Source organism: Calypte anna, chromosome 5A (assembly GCF_003957555.1).
Source record: "Calypte anna isolate BGI_N300 chromosome 5A, bCalAnn1_v1.p, whole genome shotgun sequence".
Lineage (NCBI taxonomy): Eukaryota > Metazoa > Chordata > Aves > Apodiformes > Trochilidae > Calypte > Calypte anna.
In genome coordinates this window covers 37,452,017-37,476,186 of record NC_044251.1, presented here as the reverse complement: position 1 = coordinate 37,476,186, position 24,170 = coordinate 37,452,017, and the positions used below count along the sequence as shown (strand labels likewise).

Sequence of the window (24,170 nt, the reverse complement as noted above, 5' to 3'; positions counted from 1 at the left end):
GTTTCCCAAGTAAAAAGTTTTCATGAGTTACCTGGCAGATGAAATATGTGAATGGCTGCCCAAAAGCCTCAGGAGTTTACTTAGCATTGCCCTGAAAATCTCTAGCAGAAACTGGAGAGCAAAAATACCAAAAAACCCACGGAATTTTTAAATTTTTTTTTTCAACCTCACCTCCACCAACTACTAAATTTAGGTTGTGTCCCATTTAATATCCACGTGTGTCAACACTGGCTGCTGGGGGAGACTCCAAATTTAGGTGGTACCACCACAGGCAAGGGTTTTCCTTGTGTCTGGCAGCTTGTTCTGTCAGGCATCCAGAAGTCCTTGTCACCTGCTGTGTGGGGCAGTGAGCAGATCTGCTGGGCCTCTTGGCATGAGAGGATGTGCAAGATTGGCACAAGAAGATGCTGTTGGGCCACAATGCTTAATTACCTCAGTTTCCCTGGAAGGTGTTTGTACATCTTTAGTGCTTTTGAGGGGCAAAGTTCCCTCTGACCCCATGGACACAGGGAAGAACCAGCAGCATCAGTCTGTTGAGGATGTTGTAGCAGTTGATTCCTGCATGTCATTGGGCCAGAGAAAAATCTTTTTGATAGCCTTCAGCCTTGGGTGACCTACCATGGAATTGTGTTTGTCCTCTAGTGGTGTGTCTGGAGGCAACTCCTCATGCTTGTAGTTTATGGATTTTTATTTTGGATTGTTCCTGAGGATGCCCAGGATGAAATGAAGTTTCCTGCTCTTCAGTGCCAGCTGGAAAAGTTTTTGTTTATTTATTTGTTTATTTTAATTTTCTGGTGTGCTTCAGGTGAAATGTTTGGGTTGTCTTCCAGAATTTAATGCTGAATCAGAAAAAGCTTTGAGCAAAGAGATCCTGATGTTGTTTTGCTAGAGTGACCTCAGGCTTGGCAGAGGAGAGGTAAGGAGGGTAAGAGCCTCTACTGACTCTTTGTCAACCTTCTGCTCTCTTTTGGAAAATCTATCTGTTTGTGATCTTTTGGGAGAAACTGCCGTGAAATCAGTGTCTGTGCCTTTGAGGGCTGTGGACACCACCTGTACTGAGCAGGTGAACTGGGCTGCTCCTCCTGGTAATGCCAACGCTGTTGGGAGTTGCAGATATGAGACTGAAGCAGTTTCATAATTGAGGGTAAATATCTCTGAAAAGGATGCTCTCAAGTTTCCTTTGGGGGTGGTCTTGCATAGGACCAGTTCTGTACTGGCTGGCTGGGCTGGGGAGCTGAACAAATCTGGAGGAGGGGTGTGGGTTGGTTTTGGGCCAGATCCATCCTCTGGTTGAGCTCAGTTCTGGCCCAGGGTGCTGTGGCAGGGCAGGAGGTCTGGCTGAGTTGCTGTTTTGCCATGCCCTGTCTGCTGGGACACAGGGCAGGCAAAGTGAAAGCACTGGGAAAAGTTACTAGGAGAAGGAATAAAGCTGTAAGGATATGAAAGGACAGAGAAGAAATAGAAGAAGAGATACAAGAGGCTGGGCTGGGGAGTGGTGATGGGTAGGTGTGGGTAGGAACCCTGAGGAAGAAAAAGCTTAAAGAAGCATAAAGCAATGAAGAAGATGGGATGGGGAGAACATAGACAGATGGGCGAGAAAGGAGCTGCAAGGGATGAGGAAAGGCTGCAGCAGGTGAGTTAGGACCAGCAAAGCCCCATTTCCTGCTGGAATCTGGAACCAAGGTTTTAATCCCAGAATCTCAGCTCTTTTCTGCCGACTAGCTGCCAAACTTGTTGAGCAAGTGTCTGCTGCTAGTGCTGGCTCTGCAGAGGACAGCATTGTCCTTTTCTGTGAAGCTTTTCCCTTTTAGTGCTGTCCTCCCCCCAGAGCTGTGTGTCTGAGACCACAGCTGTGCTGGGGAACTGGGAAGGGGAACTGGAGCAGCTCCACTTCCAGTGAGTGAACTCATTTTCAGTGATAGTTTTTGTTTAGAAAACTTAGGAAGTAGTCTTAAAACCCTTTTCATTCAAATGATATCACTAATGTTAGAAAACCAGATTCTCAAAAGTCAGGAAATGCTGAATTTTTATGTCTAAAATTTGTTCTTCCTGTATGTCCACAATACAGACTTGCAGATCAGCAAGAACAAAGGCAGAATGATGTTTCTTCTTGAGCCTGGCCAGCTCAGAGTACTTAAGTGGTGGGTGAAGAATCTGGGGCCACAGTTTAGCCCTATGAATGTTTTTACTTGCATTGTCTGTGGTCCTGTGTTTCACCTGTGAACGCAGGGTGAGAACAAGTCCTTCAGAGAATGGCTCCAATGTTGCATCCCAAAGGGCTGATGATAACTTCCCCATCAGGGTCACTGCACACCTTACCCACTGAGGCATCCTGTGCTCCTGCAGTGGGCACACAGGGCTGGGTCCAGCAGCAGATGTGGCTTTGCTTTGGGCTGTGCTGTAAGGAGGAGTGTAGAGCCTGGATGCTAGGGACACAGAGCCTGCAGAAGGCACAATGAAATCTGGCAGGTTTTACCCCCTAGATTGCTTTCAGACTCCACCTCATGCCAGCCCAGCTGTTTGTGGGATGCATGGCAAAACAGATCTGGGAACTGATCTAGCTGGAAAATGACTATGTGGAAGGAAGACAGGGTTCTCTTTGGGGGTAGAGCTGCCTAAATCGGTGGAAGGGCTGTTGTGTGAGCATCAAACTGCAGTCTGGCTTTCATCTCGTGTTGTTTGAGCCTAAGCAAATTCTGTCCCTATGTGTTCCTTCTCCATTGAGGCGCTGGGAAAAAAGATAAAAGGAGCTGGCAGGTTTATGTGTCTCTCACAAGCTGTTGGAGAAAGTGACTCTCTTCCTGCTCACCCACCTCTGCTTGTTTGTTGATTGAGAGGAGTGTGATGAGAGAGTCCATGGGGAAGTAGACTACGTACTTACTACTCCTGCTCTTACACTTGCCCATTTAGAAGAAAAGGCAAAAAAAAAAAAAAGGTTGGTGGTGATGGTGGCTGTTACAGAGCTAGTAAAACCTCAGGGTCCTTCCCTCTCTCAACATACAAAGGAATCCTGAGCCAAAGGAAGCAATGCCCTCCCCATGTGGCACCAGGCATTGTTAAGGTTGTGTTTCTGTGGATTTGGTGCATCTGCTTCTGAAATCTGAGAAATGGAGAAATATGTGTTGCAGCATGACAACCCTGTTGGGGAGGAGATGAGGAAGGGGGATGATCAGGTCTGGCTGTGTTAGCTGAATGGGAAGCTGCTGGGGACAGATGTGTTTTGCAAACGAGCCGTTCCTCCTGGCCTGCAGCCCTTGGGAAATCCCTCTGGGAAATAATAGTAATGATAATAATAATCTGCTGGCAGTAGGAGGAGTGCTGTGCATGGCAGAGCAGTACTGGTCTGTGCCATCTGCAGAAGAGTTTTAGGATGGAGCCAAGTGCAATTGCTAACTTGAGCACTGAATATTTCCTTGCCACTTTATCAAGGTGGGGGCTGTCTTGATGGGAAGAGATGCTGCCTTTTGGCAGGTATCTTCATGGTAGCAATAACCTTGGGGTACAAGATTTGGGGCTGAATTTACTTTTTTGGACAGATGCTTTGCTGTGGCAGTGTCTTGCTCAGCCTGTGGTGTGTGGGAATCTGTGTGGGAGTTTGACATGGTAAACAACCTGCTTTGTAAGGGTGTTGCAATTAGAGACCTTATTAAGAGGCTGCCACATGGAAATCTCAATGGTACCAGGGATCAGCTGTGTAACCAGAGCTGAGTATGAAGCCAGACCACTTGGGCAGGGTCTGAGGGAGTGTTGGGTGATCAGTCCAATCCGGGTGTTGCAGGTTGGTGATTCAGGTGTTGGTCATCCTCCCAGGTGAGCACAAGGTCAGTGCACCTGCAGGGACCAAGGGAAGGCTGAGCCATCACATGGCAGTGGTTGGAGGCCCCAACAGCAGAAAAAGGGGAGGGTTTAACTAGTCCTGTTTAATTAGCTCTCCCAATCAATTTGTTCCTGGCCACTTTCCAGTTGTGCTTTGGGTTAGTGTTTGTTTCCTCACTGCCAGGTTCAGTGCCCCTGCTGAGGATGGCTTGAGGTTTTGTCCTGGGGATGGCTGCCATGGGACACGGTTGCCATTTGTGAAACTGCTGAAAAACCGTGCAGGCTGCTTGATAATCCCATATGAGCTGGTTTTCTGTTGATTCTGGTTTCTTTGTGCATTTTGTCTCATGTTGCATAAGGAATATTGTCTTGATGCTCCTTCTTTGAGGCAGGTGTTAAGCCAGTGCCTCTGGAGAAATTATACTGCTTAAACATAAAGGTATGGATTTGAAGCAGATTTAGTTGAGCGTGGACCTTGTGTGGACAACCTTGTTTTAATACCAGAGCAGATTATTTTAATTCTGAAGCTGTCCACATAGCCCCATCCAAAGAAGGATGTCCCCAGAGCATCTATTATTTTAAAACAGCTTTAAGCTTCACCTGGTTAAAAATAGATTTAACTTGGAGCTTGTGCTTCCCTGTGTGGGTAGGGACTCCTAATAGCATGTTGTGATCCCTACTACAGAGCCACCTACAAGCATCGTGGGTGTTGCTGATGGTGTTAACATGCATGAGCCTTGAGGCAGTGGGAGCAGAGGAAGGTTCATGATCTCCCTGCTCTTTGCCCAGCCTGCCAGTTCTGTTCTTCTCTAGGATTTTGCAGGTGCTGGTAGCTTTGATGCTTTAAATGCTGTCAGTCTGCTGGTTCTACTTCTGCTCTGGAGCTGGTGTAGTTTGAAATCTTCTAAAACTTTCGAGGGCTTCTGGTGTGTGAATTAATCGTGGAAAAAGATCAAAGTTGCTTTGTTAGTTTTATTTTCCTGTTTTTAACGAATAATGTGCTCAGAGGGTCTCCTTCCCTAATAAATCACATCTCAACATTTTTTCTCTCGAGTTTAATAGGTGGGAAGGACTAACAGGAGGTTTTACAATGGAAATTCACTTGCCTAAGCACAGGGAAATAATAATGATTATAATTAGCTAGGGGAGGAGGGAGAGGGATCAGTTTATTAAGGCCTTAATGAGCAATGCAGTAAGAAGTATGAGGTAGTAGTATTATTTGCACATCTTAGAGTAATGAAGAAGATTGACCCCATCTTATGATAAAATTAAGGGTGCAAGCAGATCGTGCCTTTCTGCCTGAAGGTAAAGAGGAGAGGTTGGTATTGCTGCCAGTGCCTCACTGCTCGTGTGGGTCAGACTTATGTTTTTAATAATACAGTTTTTCTTGTTTATTTCTTGTGTGCTCTGACCCCAGATCAGTGTGACAGGACTGGGTTATGGAGTGGCTGCAGATGGAGTTGTGCTGTGAGGTCTGAGGAGTAGGGAGGTGACTCCATCAGGGAAGAGAGCAGTGGGTCTGGGCTGTCTTCTTGGGCATCTCCTACTACAACATGAGTGAAGTGCATATGTGTCATCTCACTGGTTACAACCTGGGTAATTTATCTTATTTTTACAAACTTTGTGGGTACTCTCTGGCTCCTGCTGGGTGCAAGGGCAGATATGAGCTGGCTGTGCAGATGCAGTGCCTGCCTGGGGCTCTGTAGTGCTCAGGTTTCTGCTCTCTCCCTCAGTTCCCTCCTCTAATGTGAAATAAATTCCTTCTCTCCTGGCATCTCCTCTTTGAGCAAGCTGAGACAGTTCTTTGCTATTATCACTCCAGCCTGGACTCTCTTTGAAACAGAAGTATCATGAGGTTGCCATCTCTGAATTAATGTAAAACTTGCAGAGATGGAATGATAAAGTGGAGTGCTGGTAAAATCATTCTTCCCTTTGGCAGAGAATTAAGCACAGGGTGAAAAATGGGGCTGTCCCCTTCCTCCTCTCACAATGATATGACTGGAAAGAGGAGGGAAGGGGAAGTGGCTGTCCCCTTTAGACACATTCTGCTTGGCAGCCAGCAGCTTTTCTGCAGCCTGTGGCTGGAAGAGCACAAGTGGGATGGCAAGCAGCAATCCCAGAGAGCCTGGTCTCTTATGGCAAGGGTTTGCCTGTGTTTGCTGTAATCTTTTGTTATCCTCGGTATCCCATTTGCTCAGTTTGTTGTTACTCTCTGCAGAAATTAATGGAAAGACTTTTCCAATCATATTTTTCAGCCCTGCATAACACACTGCAGTGCCTTGCTTCATGTCAGCATCCACAGACAGATGTCTGAAACAATTTTCCCAGAAATAACTTGTAAAAGCAGATGTGGGGAATAGTGTTTTTGAACTGCCCCATGCATGTCTGAAAAGCTGTATGGTAATCATGATTAAAACTCTATGCAAAATGATCTGTATAGTACTCATAACTGGTTGGTAGACTCAAAGTGGTAGCAGAGTTTCTCAAGCTGCCTTCTTCCTCCTCTCTCATGTTCTCACAGAACTTATGCAAACAGATAAAAAGCAACTATTCCTCCTTCAGCCCTAGTACCAGGCTCTACCATCCCCTTTGCAGCCCTCCTGCAGTTGTGGATGGTCCCCAACAGCCACATTCTGGTCACTCCATCTCTTCAGAGATCTCCCTTTGTCCCTGCACTGCCACATCCAAGTGCAAGAGTCTCTGCAAACTGAACCTCCCTAAAAGGTCCTTGATCCTGGATACCCCCTGGAGAGATGAACAGTGAGGTTAGCAGGGACAGATGGAGCAGAGCTGTAGCTGGTAAGCCTGGGAAATGTCAAGCCTGTTCCTGTTGGCTTTGTGTTTCTTCCTCACCTACTGGTGCCACCAGAGCTTTGATGTCATTGTGTATTTCTAGAAATAAGTCTATGATGTAGCAATAGCATGAGCACTGTCATGCTCACTAATAACTGTTGAGTGGACTTCATTGGTCCTGTTGTCACTGCTGCACACTCATCATTGTTCAGCTTCAGTGTTTCAGTGCTGCTTATCACTGGGATGAGCTCATGTCCTAGGCTTGGACTAGAAACAGAGACCTTGCCTTGTGTGCAGAGTTCTGTGTGATTCAGTGCAGTGCTGTTTTGCATTTCCAACATTGCAAATAATGCTGTTTCCTACTCATCAGTGGGAAAACTCTTTTTTTTTTTTTTTTTATCATAAAATCACAGACTGGTTTGGGCTGCAAGGGACCTTAAAGATCCTCTAGTTCCAACCTCCCTGCATGGGCAAGGATACCTCCCATCAGGTTGCTTAAGGCCCCATCCAACCTGACCTTGATTCTCTCTCTGCTTTTGATTCAGAGCATCATTGTTCCTTCTTGTTCTTCCAGGCAATATTTCTGGGTGAGCATCTAAAAAGATGAATTACCATCTAAAAGATGAATTAAGATGGGTTTTCTGTGAAGTCCTAATAGAAGACAAGATAGTTCTGCCTGCACTAGCTGGCTTTTTCTCTGGTCTTTGTACAAAACTTTATCCAGTTTCAGAGGGGGAAATGGCAGCTGGATCAAACATAAGTCCCAGTGTTTGATGTGCCACATGTTTGCTTTGCAATGAGCCTCTCCTGGGATTTGGACCAGTCAGGTTTCACGTGCCAACTGGCAGAAGCAGCAGCAGGACAGGAGCTTTGATGGACATAAAGTGGAGAAGAAACCCCGTGTAGTTAATATGATCTCTGCAGATGTGACTGTTTTCCAGCTGGCCAAATCACACGTTCAAGTCACTTTTGAGGGGAACTGGATCTAAAGCTTTGCAGTAGTAAGGAAAGGAGAGGTTTTCACCCTGCAGTGCTAGTACTAGTGAAGCAGAACAGTCAGCAATGGAAATACCACTTTGGGTCATAGCCTTTAAATTCTCTTTTCAGAGATGGGCTGTCAGCCTCTCTTCAACTCTCTGTTGTGTTTATAATGTTTTAATTAGCAAGGCTTCCCATGGCTTTGATCATGAATAGGATTATAATGATAAAACCATTGGTTAAAAGATACCAAGCCTTTGTAAAGGGATTTTTTTCCATAAGATATGTGTTTTCCAGCTTGGAAAATAAACATCTTGGTTTGTCTTGGGTTAACCAATGTTTATATTCAGTAGATGTGAGGAAGAACACTGTTAGGTAAATATTGAGAGAACACCTCCACATTAATGCCTGGAGATGTGTGGATGTGTGTACTCCCCTCCCCCACCTGTTTACTTGATTTCTTTTATATTTTCTTTTCCCCAAACACTCACTACTACTCACTATTAGGGCATGGGCTTAGATGAGCATTTACCCTGATTTGAAGTAATTGTTTAGTGCTGTGGTGCTTGCAAGAGGTGAGGGCTGTCAGTCTCAGTCTAATTAAAGGTCAGTGCTTGATCTCTGCTCTGCACTCTTCTATCACTCAGTGCAATGGGATCCTGCTAATTAAAGAAAAAGGTTTAATTAAGTTTTAATCCATTAGGATTGTTGTTTAAGGCTATTTACTTTGCTATTTTGAATATCTTTATTTCTTTCAAATAAAAAATCCCATCAATCTGTGTATGGGAGCATAACACTAGAAACTGTCACATGTTGGGATGTACCCAGAAGACCTTTGCCATGCCAGTGTTACAGCAGCAGCTGATAATGTGATGGTGAGATTGATTTCCAATAGGTGAGACCTGACAGGCTTTAGCTTTGCCATTTAGAGAAGAATAGATTTAGACTGGATGTTGGGAAAAAGTTCTTTGCCATGAGGGTAGTGGAAAAAAGGAACAGGATGTCCAGGGAGGTACTTAAGGCCTCATCCCTGGAGATATTCAAGGTGAGGCTCTGAGCAGCCTGATCTAGTTGCTTATTGCAGGGGGGTTGGACTGGGTGACCTTTAGAGGTCCCTTCAAACCCAAACTAATCTATGAATCTATAATACTGTGAACTGCATGACACAGGTAGTTACCTACACAGAACTTCATCCTGCAGTTCTTCCCCTTGTCTCCCTGCTGTAGTTACTTCACCACTGTAAGGACTTCCTTTACCCCCTGGAATTAAAAACAGGGGGGAGAGGATGGGGGAAAATCTTTTGCCAGAAAAGGCAGGATCAGGTAAGCTCAGGGGCAGTGAGTGGTGTGGTAGTGCCTGCAGATGTCCTCAGATGACTTGGTGGGTTATTTATTCTTCTCTCCCTCTGCCTGCATAATTTCCACTGCCATAAACACGTGTTAGGCATGAGTAGAGAGGACAAAAGGGGAAGAGGCTTTTTAGTATTGAACTTTATAGTTAGTTTTGTACATAGCCAGGCAAAGTAAATACCCCATAGTTACAGACGTCCAAATTTAACCATGGATGTGGACAACTCCCTTCACTGAGCAATTACTTGCCTGTTTTTATAGCAGTATTTGGAGATCTGAACCATTCATGGTGGTTGTTGCTTTACCCAGAAATTAGAGGCTTTTAAAATTCTGGGTCTCCTCAAGTGGTCTAGAGCTGCAGTTTTGTCAAATGCTCTCAACCAGAGCACAGAACACGAGTGGGAAAATGTCTGTAATGTCTTTACATCCTCTGACTCTAAAGGTGAGAGGCACAAGAGGCTGCTCTGTTGGCCACCCTGTCCACCAGCACTGTGCTGATGGTTTCTGCATTCAACCTCTCTCTCAGTGGTGCTGGAAGTTGATCTGGAGATGTTGTGGGTGTGAGCTTAGGATTTGCCATCTCAGTGTTTGGGAGGAAGGTGGTTTTGGGAGCTTTATATTCCACTATCTAAAATCACTTGCACCTTGGTGGAGGCTTGAACTTGCCTGTCCCGTGGTGGGATGCGTGGGATGGGTGAGTGCCCAAGTTTTCTGAAAGAGAGATTTGTTCTGTGGGATGTGGTTATATATGGAGATCCACCAGAGCACGTGGTAGGTGATCACCTGCAGCTATGCCTGGTCTCAAAAGGTGTGGCTGAAGTTGTAGTGTGTCCTCCCTCCTCATTTTGCTCAATAAGGCATCAGGAAGTGGGAAGAGCAGTACCCAAAAGAGCTGATTGCTTGTGAAAAGTAATGCAGTCTTCTGCTTAGTCATGCTTAGGTTTGCTGTAATGTAATGAGGTGAGTATAAACATGGGTGAGGATCACCTAGAGGATGTGCAGCATCTGGAGAAACTAGCAGGAAAATGCACCCAAGTACTGTGGGAAAAAGTGGAATGTGAGGAATGTTTTAAATGTGAATATTGCTTTTAAAACAACAAAAAAGACAAACTTGTGGCATGTGTTTTAAAGGAAAGCAGATCTGTAAGATGGAAGCTGTCAAAGGAGGTATTGGTGTCTGGAGAACAGGAGGTGGAGGCTAAGCACAGCTGAGAGGAGAAGGCTCAAGGCTGGATGTGGATGATGTGATCCAGCAGTGTGGGCATTCCCCAGGCTGCCCAGGAAAAACTAAGTGCCTGTTGGGTTTGTTTTTTTTTTTTTTTTTTTTGTCTTCCTGAGCCATTTTAAAATTGTAACATCCACAAAGCTGGACAGACCACAGGGCTGTACCACAGTGTCCCAATTGGTGGCTTTGTGGGCCACCCTCAAGTGTCCCCCGTTCCTAATACATGAGGCTGGTTTGCTCTTGGTGGTGTGTGGGCTGCCTGGAGAGCACCAGGGGGGCAATTGCTCCATGCTGATCCTTGAGGGGAACTGTAGCAATCAGAAGTGATGTGAGCTAAACTGGGAACATATTCTCTTAAACTCTGGTAAATGTGAGTGCATGAACTTAAAGGGCATCAGCTGTTGGGCTTCAAATGGAGCAGCTGTTATGGAGCAAGCTGGTGACTGGGCTTCTTCTTTAGGTGATGCTCTGAAGTGTTCACCACCCACTCACAAACCCTGTTCTTCCCTTTCTGTGCCTTGGAAATCCTCCTATGCGTGCTGAACATCAAAACATTTTGTCAACTATGTTTTCTGGCCCTGATCCAGAAAAACATTTAAGCATATGCTTAAACCTAGATCAAGGAGATGTTCTCTTGAATTTTATGGATTTTCTAAAAACATTTTTTTCAATTCTCCCATGAAGCTGCAGGAGGCTTGGGCTCAATGAAGCATCTGACTCTTGATCTTTCTTTTGGGAAAAGAGGTGAACTGCTTGACCTCTTGAAGTTCTTCTCAGCCATGTTTGCTATGGTGGGTAACAAGTCTACTGGAACTGTGCAATGATGATTAAAGCTTTGGAAAGGATTTTAAACCACTGCACATCAGTTCTTACTTCTGGAGATCAAAATAACATCTTGTGTGGGGGAAAGAAGCTAATTATCTCCCATCTGCAGGGTTCCTCCATCTTGCTGTCATGTGTTACTGGTTGCCCACTGGCAGGGGCAGGATGCTGAACTAGATGGACTGATGTTCTGATTCAGGCTGGCAATTGCTGTGGTCTCTTGGGTCCAGCTGGTTTCAGGGAGGATTAAGGACATGTTCAAGCGCTTTCCTAAAAGGTGCTTTTCTGCACCAGCCTCTCTCTGCTCAGCTGCTTGAAGCTCTGCAGCGAGAAAGCAAGTTTCTATTAAGTGTTTAAGATGAGCTGCCCCACACCCTTTTTTATGTTTTAATGGGAAAATCTTAATTTGTAGCATGTGCTTCCATATTAAAAATAACTGCAAGCTGTCTTGAAGGGAAGCCATGCTCCATGTCTCAGTTATGCCATTGGATAGGAGGTTTCCATTAGTGCCTGAATGGGACACATGCATAAGTGGCTGGGAGAACACAGCAAAAAAACCAACCCCAAACTCCTCCAGCTTTATGGCTTGCTTTGCTTCTAAACCTGTGTGGCAAGAATACTGGGAAAAATACATTGTGTGGCTCAGGCCCTTTGAAGTGGCTGGGTTCAGTACTGACAGGGTGGTTTTCCTTATCTCCACTTCTACAAAGAGGACTGGGAAGTACTGCTGTGATGTGGGACTCTTGCATTTCAAGCCTTGATCAGGTTGACAGCTTTTTTTTTTTTCCTTGATCCCCCAGTGGTTAAGCAGCAAAGCTAGTTGAAAGCAGAGAAATGCTCTGCCTTTTTTTTTTTTTTTTTTTTTTTTTCTGGGTAAATGAAGCTGTGTGGTAACAGCTGTGTTTGGGTACTGCTGCCAGCCCACTGCTCTGGAGTGATCTGATGGGTGGGAAGTTTACAGACCTCTTGTCCCTTCCTGTGTGCATCTGTGCAAAGGGTTTGGCAGAAGCTGGAATTTGTTTTGCATCCAGTCCATGCCTAAAATGAGTCCTGAGTAGGGACACTGGTGCACGATCACCTCGAGCAGACTGTGTCCCCAGAATGCATGTGTTGTCAGGGCTTCAGTTTGCAAAGCAGCTAGCTTGAAACCAGCAAATTAGAGTTCTTTCTTCTGAGCCAAGTGTGCCCCAGATGTGGCTTTGATCTGGGAAGCTCAGCTGGGTCTGACCTGGTCTGTGCAAGGACCCTGAGGACCAGCTGTAGTCTGCAGGTCAGATGCCTGCTGCTGTAAGGGAATGGCTCTCCTGATCTAGAGCTGTGCTCTGCCTTGTGTCAGTGACACAAGGAGGAAAAACCCTACAGCTGTAGGCACAGAAGAGTGGAGTGGGAATCTGTGAGACAAAGAACTCTGCAGACCAAAGTCAGTGAAGAAGGAAGGGGAGGAGGTGGGCTGGAGCTGAGATTCTCCTGCAGACCATGGTGAGGCAGGTTGTCCCCAACAGCCCCATGGAGGTTATCAGTGTGGCAGATATGGATCTGCAGCCTGTGGAACAGCTACAGGAGGAACTTGTGACCCTGCAAGGGACCCGTGCTGAAGCAATCTCTTCCTGAAGAGATTCCACTCCATGGAAGGGACACATATTGAAGCTGTTCATGAAGAACTTAAGCCTGTGGGAGGGTCTCACATTGAAGAAGTTTATGAAGGATTGGCTATGGTGGGAGGGACCTCATGCTGGAGCAGGGGAAGAGTGTGAGGTGTCCTCCTGGGGAGGAAGGAGTGGCAGAGGCAACGTGTGATGAACCAGGCACAACCCCCATTCTGTTTTCCCTGTGCTGCTGCAGGCAGGAGGTGGACAACTGGGGATTGAAATTGAGTCCAGGAAGAAGGGAGGGATGGAGGGAAGGTGCTTTTGGTATTTGTTTTTATTTCTCATTATCCTACTTTGATTTGATTGGTAATAAATTACAATAATTTCTCTAAGTCAAGTCTGTTTTGCCAGTGGTGGCAACTGGTGAGTGATCTCCCTGTCCCTATCTTGACACATCAGATTTTCATTGTATTTTTTGTTCCCTGACCAGTTAGGAGGGGAATGATAGAGTGACTTTGGTGGGCACCTGGTATCCAGGGCCAACCCATCGCATGGCTGAGCTAAACTCGTTAAAAAAAATTTCTAAAAAATTAAACTGAAGTCTGAGACAATGTTGAATGCCAGCAGTTCCTGTGTCCTTGCTGCCCAGAAGTTGAAAATATTACCTTCCCTTTTGAAACCGAGCTCTTTAAGGAAAGCTAAGAGTAGCACACATCAAACAGCCAACAATCCTTGAAAAATTAGGCTGTGCCTTTTCATCCAGTACAGGAAGAGTTTTTACAGGTGGTGATACTGAAGTGCAGCATGAGAAAGGGGATAAACACTGTTCCTGGGGCAAGGCATCGCTCTGGCTTGGCAGGCATGGGCATGGCTGGACAGTTGCTTGCACACAGTCATGTTTTGAGGAGTTATTGCCCAAAAAGGAATGAGTTATAATAACTTACTGGCCTTGAGCTTCTGGTCTGTTTACAGCTTGTGAATTACTGGGTCAGTGACAAGTCTCAACATGGGAGAGGAGCTGAGAGGACGATGGGAAGAGGTGATTATTTCTAGGTGAAGAATGTAATTTTGAGCTAAGCAGCCTTTGCAATTAGCTGCCTCTGCTGCCTGGCCCAGATGCTTCCTTCATCCTGGAGCGTGGTCCCCCAACTTCTAAACCAGGAATGCAGTCGTGGCCTTTGAAAGCGTTTCCTGGCCTGGGAAAACCAGGAATAATAATATCTGTGTGTAATCATGTCAATGATTTGGGTTTCTTTTTTTTTTTTTTTTTTTTTTTTTTTCCATTTGCACAGGGACCCTCCAGAGGGATCGAATTTTTAAGAACCTCACTCGGAAGCGCCAGCGGGCGATGAGGAGGCGAGTGCATCAGGTGAATGGGCACAAATTCATGGCTACCTACCTGAGACAGCCCACCTACTGCTCCCACTGCAGGGAGTTCATCTGGTAAGAATGGCTCCAATGCAGTGGTGTGGAGCTTCCCACACCTTTTGCTTTTTTTGAGAACCAGCATGACACCCCAGATCCTTGAATCAGTTATTCTGTACTTCACTGTGGGACACCAATGTGATCCTCTGGCCACCAGGCTTAGCAAGGGTACCTTTGTGGTGCTAACTGGCATCTTCTGCAGAAAGGCCAGAGGTGATGTGTGCTTGGAAGCATTGGGAGGGTGTGGGGATGGGGCAGTGTTCATTGCTTGTAAGCATAGATGTTCCTGTGTGACCTACTCTAGGTGACCCTGCTCTGGCAGGGGGGTTGGACTCAATGATGTTTCAAGGTCCCTTCCAACCCCTAACTTTCTGTGATTATTTCAGGGGGCAAAAAAAGCAACGCAGGGAATCTGGAGAAAGAATCCAGATATTAACTCGAGTGGAGCTTTGAGATTACAATAAAAAAACCCCAAAAAACCCAAACAATAAACACAACAAAACAGTTGCTTGAAAGGTTAGAGAAAATGCCTGAGAACAGAAAAGCCATCAGAGGTGTGGGGTGATCCATGTGAGGGAGTAGGCAGAGAGGGGGAGAAAAACTTAGATTATGTCTCAAAACAGCATGAAGTGGGAGAGATAATAACAGGGTGTGGGCTACTGGCATCAGTCTAAGTGTGATGTGTGTTGTAATAAAGTGAAATATTTCAGAAACCAGTGTGAGGTGGAATATTGGGAATAACATCCATGTTAACAGCCTCTCCTGTCAGCTGCAGCCCTTGTGGTGCTGTCACATTCTCACACCCCTGTGCTGAATTAAACCATAAAAATCCTGGGAAGTTTTGCCCTGGGGATCTGGTCATTTGGTGTCTCTCTTCTGTAAATGACCTGCAAGAAGACTCTCTGATGTTAAATTAGGTTTCTATTTTGTTTTGCACAGGGGCGTGTTTGGGAAGCAGGGATACCAGTGCCAAGGTAAGGTGCTCTGCTCCTGCACCGTGTGTGTCTTGGATGTGCTGTCTCAGGAGCTGTCTCCTCTGCTGCTGGGACATCCCATGCTTACAAGCTTCTCTGAAGTCACCACTCCTCTCCCTCCCCAGTCAGCCAAAACTATGTATTTAAGCAGCTGTGGGGCTGATAGCTTTGCAGGCACACAAACACCCACGTGCATGCACACACCAAGGGGTCTGGTTGCCATGTTTCACCCCCTTTTCCTCCTCTGTAGGTCCACTGGGTTGCTAAATAGATACAACACCCAGCTGGCTTGAGAGATCCAGTGTCCCTTGAGGACAGTGGTAAGCTGGTATTGGGACACAAATTATCCTGCTGGAGTGGCCACCCTCTAGTCCTTTCTCCTTTAACAAATTGGAATTTGGGGATGTGACCTCTTTAAAGGACAGCTCTGTGGGCTGGCACAGTACATCTGTCTGAATGCATGTTTTACCTGGATGCCTGTACAGGTGTATGTGATGTTTGCATTTAATTATTGTTCTTCTTCTCCCTTTTTCTATTGTAAGGTTTAATTTATTTATTTTTATTGTATTACTTGGATGTCTGGTCACTGGTACAGCTTTCTAACACAGCCTGTTCCTTGTGCAATGTCACAGGGCACTGATGTCCTCATGTGAGAGGAAGCTACAAGTAAACAAAGTGGATCCCCTGCATAAAGTTTCTGGGTGAAAGTGAATGTTATTGATAGACCCTTATTAGTGCAAGCTTGAGTTGGCAACAAACAGAACCCAGCAGCACCTCTGCAACATGCAGTTTCCATTACAGAAATCTCAGGTCAGCCGTAGCTGTGGCCCTTGATGGTGTCTGCTGTGCACACTGGGGGAGGAATCCAAGTTCATTCCAGCCAAGCCAGCTTCAGACCTGGAGAGAATCCAACTTTGCTTTAGGGGCTGATTATGTCCCTTGATGGACTTGCTAATTAGCCCAGCCACTGTTGTCCAGCTCCAAACATTGCACTGAGCCTTAATGACAGATTGACCTGGGCAGGGTTCACTTGGGTATCCACAGAAGGAAGCACTGAGATGTAGGGGTGGCTTTTTGATATCTTAGACCTCTCCAATGTTGTTTGTGTGTGTTGAGAGAAATACTCGTTGCTAAATAATTCTAACAGCACATGTTTTTTAGTTCATTTGTGAAGGTATACAGTTGTTTCTGTGAGCATCACCTGTATTTTATATAGGCAGCTGTTTTCAAGGTTGTATGAATGACTGATCCAGTGCAGAATTTCTTTTGGAATGGATTTGGAATACATCTCCAGATCTGCTATAAGAGTAGGGAAATTTCAAGCCACTGGTTATTTCTCATCTCTTTACTGTGTCCCGATGATATAGCTGAGCCTTGAAGAACCCAGCTGATGGGTTGATGTGTTTTGAGTCTTCCAACAGCTCTTTTCAACATTCCTCTTTTATTTCCCAGTGTGCACCTGTGTTGTACACAAGCGTTGCCATCATCTCATCGTTACAGCTTGCACGTGCCAAAACAATACCAACAAGAACGATCTCAAGGTAAAGTCACAGGGGTTATTTTGGGTGAACATTATTGATGAATCATGAGGCTTTCTGGACTGTTGGACATTGTCCTGTAATAGAATTTACTCTGTGTTATCTTAATTCTTAGATTTATAGTGAGGAGTGATAGGGACATGCATAAAGGCTATGCAATATCATCTGTTTGTTCTTCTATTAATCCCAGTAATTCATTGAACTAGCAGATAGTTCAGGAAGGCATAGTGTCTGCATTGGAAAACATAAAAAAAAGCAAATCCACTGTTTTCCTCAGTAATTATCTTTCATGATTAACTGTGTTGTCATCAAAATTTGGTGCCCAGTCCTTAATGTGGGTTCCTCTGGCTTTAAAATCTAATCACTGGTCATTGTTATTCCTCTTTTTTTTTTCTTTTCTGGTAATTTAAAGTGCCCATTTAGTCATTGCTTCACACCTTTACTCTATGAAATTATTTATGTCGCAATGAAGAACCCTTGCATAACTTGTGTTTCTGAAGGTTTTCTTTTGGGCTGTATTTGGCAGGAGTAACATCCCCACCTAAAACTGCCCTGTACATTGCATGTCTCATTTCAGCAACTGGAAATTATTTAATAACCATTTGAGGAAAATTCAGTGGAAATATTTTTAATCAGGAGATAGCTCTGTATTGCATGCCATGCAGAAACTTTCTTTCCAGTGCAGATAAAGAGTTGGCTTTTGCTTGTTATTTCTTGCTTTCCAACTGCTGAGCTAAACTTCTTAAAAGGACGCATGCCAAACCAGATGAAAATAAGTTAAAATGCTTAAGGCTGAAGTGAAGTTAAGGCTAAAGTGAAAGTTAAATGGTGAGTCTTCTCACCCCTTTTTTAAGGATTAGGAAGGGTTTATAACACCTCTAAGCAACTGTAAAAGAAGACAGAGGTGAGGAGGCACCACTCAGATTCATTGTTTCAGCCTCACCCTTGACTTCTCTTTGTGAAAGCAATGAAGAAGTTGAATGGGGATGCATTTCTTCAGCTGGTCTAATGTTTTCTCAGGTGTCTTTGAGACCTGCATGATTCACAGTTGGAAAAGAACAAGGTTAAAAAGGGGATGAGAGCAAGTGATGGAAGCAAAATGTGGATGTGAAATGAAAGGCTGTTTATAACAAAGAGGGTGAGAAGACAAATGAGAATTTTAGGAGGAGCTGGAAATATGTTCTATATTAAATGAAACAGTTTGATCTAAAGTTATATTCTTGTACATAGTGTGCAAGTTAATATTTTGAAAACTGGTTAGTTACAAAATGCTGTTGCTAACATAATTTCTATGTGGCACTTCAGTGTGGTAAGTTTGTGATGAGGTAATCCACAATTCTAACTTAGATTGAACAATTTAGGATTGACTTGGCATCCCTTTTAAAAATCTACTTTGTTAGTTAGATCAACCTGACTGGCCAGGAAACCAGAGGAGGCTCGTGGCAGGTGAGGTTGGTCACCCAGTGCTCACATGCAATAAACCTCAGTGAGGTGCTGGATTGGGATGTTTTCTGAGTTGGAATTATTTTCAGAGTTTTGCACTTAAACACATGAACATGAGGTTATTTGTATGTGTTTGAATTTTAAATCTGTGTTCTTCTTTTGGTGCTTCAGGTGACTGAACAGAGGTTTGGAATCAACATCCCTCATAAATTCAGCGTCCACAACTACAAAGTCCCAACTTTCTGTGACCACTGTGGTTCCTTGCTCTGGGGAATCATGCGACAGGGACTACAGTGTAAAAGTGAGCAGCCTCTTACTGTAGACTTTTCACAAAGTAAATATATTTTAAAACTCTTGATGCACTGTGTAGGCTTGATTTGTGCAACCTTCAACAGAAAGCTGAGCAATGAATAGGCATCTTTGTGAGAAATAACAAAAATGCTGATCTAGTTTTTAAACTCAGTCTTCCTGAAGGACTTTACTTTGCACTCTGAGCACAGCTTTGTTTAACTGGTTTTGTTGAAAGTAGTCCTGGGTATTGCTGCTTCCTGCATTCATTTTTCCATTTACCTGAAGGCATTTTCACAGCTAATGAGATAAGACAAATGTAAAGGCACCTGAGGAGAAAAAAAGGTCACAGCTTTAGGTTGACTACCTTGTCTGTCACACTGCTGATGGATGATGGATGATGAAGCATGACCTGGTATTATGTTTTTGTTTCAGTTATTCAGACTGCAAAATCATATGGGTAACAAACAGTTTTCATGTACCTGCATCTCCCACCAGAGGGTGTATGTGCATCCAGGAAGGAAAGCAAGAAAGATTTTAGTTTCCCATTGAACAAAATACCTTTAAGATTAGATACCTGCAAATGCAGGGGAAGTTTGTTGTAAATTCTTTGGCATTATAAATCTTAATTAGACATAGCTGCACTGGTATTTATATACCTGACAAACATGTGCTTATCAGTAGCTTCAGGCAATTTGGCACCCTGCCTGGAGGGTTTGAGGTCTATTCTTGATTTTCAGGAGTTTATTCTCTTAAGAGAGTCCTCATTTTGTTTCTGCTAAGGTCAGTGGTAAAGTTTAAGGACAAAAGGTAGATCCAGATCCTGAAGCAGATTTGCTAAATTATTTCTCAGCAGTAAATCCCTCTACTTTATTTTAATTCTTATTCTGCATTCCCTTTCTATCCCCACCATCCCCCCTGACAGTCTGTAAAATGAACGTCCACATCCGATGCCAAGCGAACGTGGCACCCAACTGTGGGGTGAACTCAGCAGAGCTTGCCAAAACCTTGGCATGCATGGGTCTGCAGCCAGGAAGCATTTCCCCAAATTCGGTGAGTGGTTTTGTTTTGTTTTGGTTTTTTTTTTCCTTCTCCTCTATTGAAAATATTTGCAGCTGAGTCTATATAGGTACAGGAGAAGTCAGACTTCAGTTAAGGCTTTGGGTGGTGGACTATGTGAGTAGATTGCTACTGTCTGTGCCTTGTGGTAAAGACTTCACTGGGAAAATGGATTTTTCCAGGTTTACACTGATGGAGACTTTAATCTATAGGTGTTGCTTTGCTGTCTGCTTATGTTTCACAGTGGTGGAACTTAATGGACTCTTATCTGTTTGGCATGAATGAGAAGAGAATAAGACCCCAAACTAATGAGTGGTCAAGCAAAGGCCAAGGTTATCTTCTCCACTTTGTCTCTGTTTTTCCCGAGTCATTTTGGGGAAAACATTTCTCCTTTTACTACAGTTTACCCAGCTAAAATTTAGTGTCCTTGTCAAAACAACTTCATCTCTGGTGTTTGCTGTCCAAGCCAGGGTTCTAGTGAGCTTGCTGCCAGTATTGGGACATACATGTACAATTTCTGCTTGTCAGTATTTAAAGCATCCTAAAAATCCAACTGTTGAATATGTTTCTATGCAGAGTGTTTAAAACACACTCTAAGAGATTAACTGAAAATTCCCATAAAGGGCTTGGAAATCAGAGCTGTCATCTGACAAAAGTTTTCATCACATTTCCTTGGCTAGCAGCTTTTAAAAGTGAGTTTGCTTGATGCTACAATAACCCATAATAACGTGTTTGTCTGTTTAATTTTATTTGATGAAAAAGAAACTATTAAAACCCAAAACATAACTGCCAGACCTGGTAAATCTTGTCATAGAGTTAATCAGCAACATTAGTTGGGCATGTGATACTGTATCCTAACCTGCTTATTAGGCTTTGCTGACCCCTTTGATTTCAGTATGCTTGTAGCTAAGGAGACTCTGATTTTTGCTCTTCATGCTGTAGCAGTTCAGGGGGAGAGTTGTCCTGGGAAACACAAGTCTTACATTCCTTTCTCAGGTCTGTAAAGATAAGCACTTGTTAGCACCTGTTGTTTGCTTAGTCTGCACATCAAGAGGGGATGAAACCAGGAAAACAAAAATCTATGCTTGGTGTTTAACAATCTCTTCTCATTATCTGTGAGTGAAAGGCTCTAGGTAGGTGATCAGGCTGTGCTGCAAGCTGAAATCTCTTGGGAGTTTTGCTGGGTGCTGTTGCCTTTTCTGTGGCAGTCAGACAAGCCTGCCCTGCAAGAAGACTTTTGCTTTACATTAAAGTAGACACAAGATGGAGCTCAAGAAGTCTGTGTGACTTTGTTCAGACTGAATAAAAAGTATTGGTGGCTTCTCTGCATACTCATACCTGGAGAGCTACGAGCAGAGAGCACCAGATGTTGACTTAATCTTTGTAAACCACAAGCTCTAGAAATGTGTGCTAATACTGGTACACTTCCTAGAAATGCAGACCCCTCACTGCTGACATGGAAATGAGCAGCATTTCATTCATTGAATTTACAGCAGTGGAGGAAACCAGCAGCCTGTGTGTAGGAAAGAAAAGTACTTTGAAGTTTAGGACCCACTGAACTGAGCCTTAGGTGTCTTAAAATCAGGTAGAAACCTAAGAGATTCATATGAAACCTGCTTAGGTTCTACATCTCGCCAGCACTTCAGATATGGCAGAAATGGTGCAGTTCTCCTTACTTTGGTGTTAGGAGACTTGGATTTCTGCAGGCTGTGTACACTTCTGAGTCAAAAGTCTTAATTTCTATGCAGACTGATACTTCTTTACTTTCCTATACAGAAACTGGTTTCAAGATCTACTTTGAGACATCAGGGGAAAGGCAGCCTGAAAGATGGCAACAACGTTAGTGAGAGCTCAGCAAGCAAACTGGGAATCCAAGACTTAACCTTCCTTCGTGTGCTGGGAAAAGGCAGTTTTGGAAAGGTGAATGTTACTCATGGCTCTCTTGGAGAAAACCATGTTACTCATAGGAGAAGTTTTAAGGTAGATGATGTTATTTCATTATGTTGATTGGAGAGATCAGGCAGGAAAGGGAAGAGAAAAAAAAAAAAAGTTGACAGCAAAGTGAAGAACTGATATTGCAAAAAAGAAGAAGGCAAGCAACCAAGGGAAGAGCTGCATGCCAGGGCTCATACCAGAAACTGCAAGTGTGTGCATTAGCACCCGTTTGGGCAGCATTTCTTGGAGCATGTAAAGACTTCTCCTTTAAAGGAAACAAGGCAGTGGTTTCAAAGGCAGTGAGATGGGGGTTTCGTTTCTCTGCTTTGCCATAAAGCCAATATGAAACAGTGCATTTGAATCTGATAACTGAGAAGGGAAATGAGATGGATGGCACTGCTCAGGGGGTTTGCCCTGGATGAGCTTCCACCAGTGAGATGTTGGAGCAATGTATGCAGGCATTTCCATCCAGAGAGGCCTTCTGCAGACAGCAGCCTCTCTCACTGATTGTACACTGATGTCCTTACTGACAGGCTGAGTTGCTTGCATCCACAAGCCTGGTCATGGGATAACTGACCCTTTCTAATGTCAGAAAGCTTTGCTGGGCTCAGCTCTTGGGACTCACCTTCCTGTTTTGTTTAGGTGATGCTTGCCAAGATGAAAGAGAGCGGGCAGCTCTATGCAGTGAAGGTACTGAAGAAGGATGTCATTCTCCAAGATGATGATGTTGAATGCACTATGACTGAGAAACGCATCCTCTCCTTAGCAAGGAACCACCCATTCCTCACCAAGCTCTACTGCTGCTTCCAGACTGCTGTAAGTATAGCTCAGGTTGGTGTGTTCAGGACAGAGGAAGTATCCTGTGTATTTGGTCCCTGGCCTGTAGTCCTGGAGACTACATGTCCACATGTCCAGGAGAAACCTCTCTACTGAAGTGTGAACAAAGCACTCTGCTATATTCTACCTTAAACATCCACTGGGCATTTGGTAAATAAAGTCCTGGCTTGTTGTAAGCTCCCTAACAAAATACTAATAACAGGGAAGGCTTTCTTTGTATCTTCCTAGAAGCATCTCTGTGCCATTGAATGTTCCCAATCCCATATGTGCAAATGTCTTAAGACTTGCAGCCTTCTCCTATTGCTGTGGGACCTCAGGCTCTGCTGTCTTGGTACCTGAATTTTAACAGGACTGTACTTGCATTTGAATTATCTGCAAACTCAGTGAATTGTACTTGGAAGAGCAGGGCTAGCCTCCTGTCTCTATCAGCCCTTGTATAGTGCTCAGAAGTGAATGGAGGATCCTTCTGGGATTAGTGGAAAGGATCTTATTGAGACGGGTGGACACTGAATCAGATCCATATTCAGCTGGTATTTCTTCTTGTGTGGAGAAGACAAATGGTGGCATCGTTGTCACTTTTTGTGTGGGTACCTCAATGGAGGATGGCATACATGCTGCACACAGCTTAGGGACTCCTCTGGTGTGCATGTGGGTAGAAGGTTTTTGCTGATGGGATGGGGGGAGAGGAGGGGCTTTGATGAAGGAAGGTGATGGCCACAGCAGTGTCCCAGAAAAAGTTTGGGAGTCCCTGAGCTGAGCTGTTTTTAGGACCAAAGCATTTTCTGCAGCGTAGCTCTTGCAGACTGTCTGGGTTCCTTTCCAGTTGCTTTTTGTACATGGTTAAGTGGTGACAGAGTTTGTTTGCCCCCTAGAAGAGGCAGGAGAAATTTGCCATTTTAATTGTGACTTCACTCCTCCTACATTAACCCAAAATCCTAGTTCTAGGGAGGTCAGAGGGGAAGCAGCAGACAAATGCATCTTGCCACCCACCAGTTTCTCCTCTCACTGGGGTGATGCAACAGCCAGCTATGGAGCTTAACAACTGTGCTCATTTTGGGTGGAGCTCTTGAGTAGACTCATATAATAGAAATGAGATGGTTTGTTGGTGTGTGTGGTTTCTTGTTTTTTGGGTTTTTTTCAGTATATAGCTCAAGTTGTTCACAGAACAGCTGTGCTGTATAGCAGAAACAAAACATCAAGCTCACTGTTGTCACTAGTAACCAAGGAAACTCCTCTTTTATGTCATAATATGAAGACAATAGCCCCTGATTTTAATTGTTTTCCTGAAGTTCTAATGTAAAAAAAATCAGGAAAGTCCAGTATTGATGTGTGTTGTTTGATGTCAGATGTGGGATAGCAGTGGTTCTTGCAACTCATTGCTATGCTCTTTGCTATGGCTTTCCTCACTGAATTGCAATGTAGATGTGAAAATGGCAAGTGTGCTCCTGGGTTGTGTAGAGTATTTCCCATGGATTCAGGGAAGATTTAAGGTCATTGTGCTACTACCATCCGTCATGTTCAAAAAAATGAATGCAATCTGCTGTGGGTGCTGACAAGGTCTTCTGGGTTGATGAAGTAATTGCTGGGTCTTTTGCAAAGGGGAAAAAAGGGAAGAACTCAGCCTGTTTAGACTAGCAAACTGAAAGCAAAAAGAGGATCTGATTGATATCTGCAGATGTTGAACATCGAGGAGGGAAACAAAGCTGTCAGGATGCTGGCAAAGATTAAATGAGTCTAGACTGGCTATGGATACAGTTAGGCTGGAAATGAAAAGGAGGTTGCTAAACAGTAAAGCAGCCTGGAACAGGAATTTCTGGACCAGCTTCTTGTCAGAGGAGTGGAGGAAAGAAGCCCAAAGCCCTTGCTGCCCTGAACACAGAGCTGGTCAGTCTCTGAAGGGGTGTCAGGGGACTGATGCTTCCTTTAGTAGGACACTACTATATGCAGTCTCCCCCAAGTTCCTCTTTTCTTTGGATTCTCCTTTGCTACACTGTCTGGATTGTCAGTAACAGAAAAATACTTCCAATAACAAGACCAAAAAGGGAAGCATTTACAAAAGTAGATTTCAGACTAATATGGTTCATTGCATATTTTGTCCA

The 24,170-nt window shown here is 44.3% G+C and overlaps 1 protein-coding gene across 1 annotated transcript in view; it reads left to right on the top strand.

The window, feature by feature from the left end:
• The window catches only part of PRKCH (protein kinase C eta), a 121,006-nt gene that overhangs the window by 36,536 nt on the left and 60,300 nt on the right, over positions 1-24,170 (top strand). Inside the window, exons 3-9 of the mRNA XM_030451914.1 lie at positions 13,865-14,015; positions 14,937-14,971; positions 16,424-16,512; positions 18,124-18,253; positions 19,166-19,293; positions 21,076-21,219; positions 21,877-22,050. Coding sequence (XP_030307774.1) covers positions 13,865-14,015; positions 14,937-14,971; positions 16,424-16,512; positions 18,124-18,253; positions 19,166-19,293; positions 21,076-21,219; positions 21,877-22,050 — 851 coding nt within the window. The remainder of the gene's footprint in view (positions 1-13,864; positions 14,016-14,936; positions 14,972-16,423; positions 16,513-18,123; positions 18,254-19,165; positions 19,294-21,075; positions 21,220-21,876; positions 22,051-24,170) is intronic.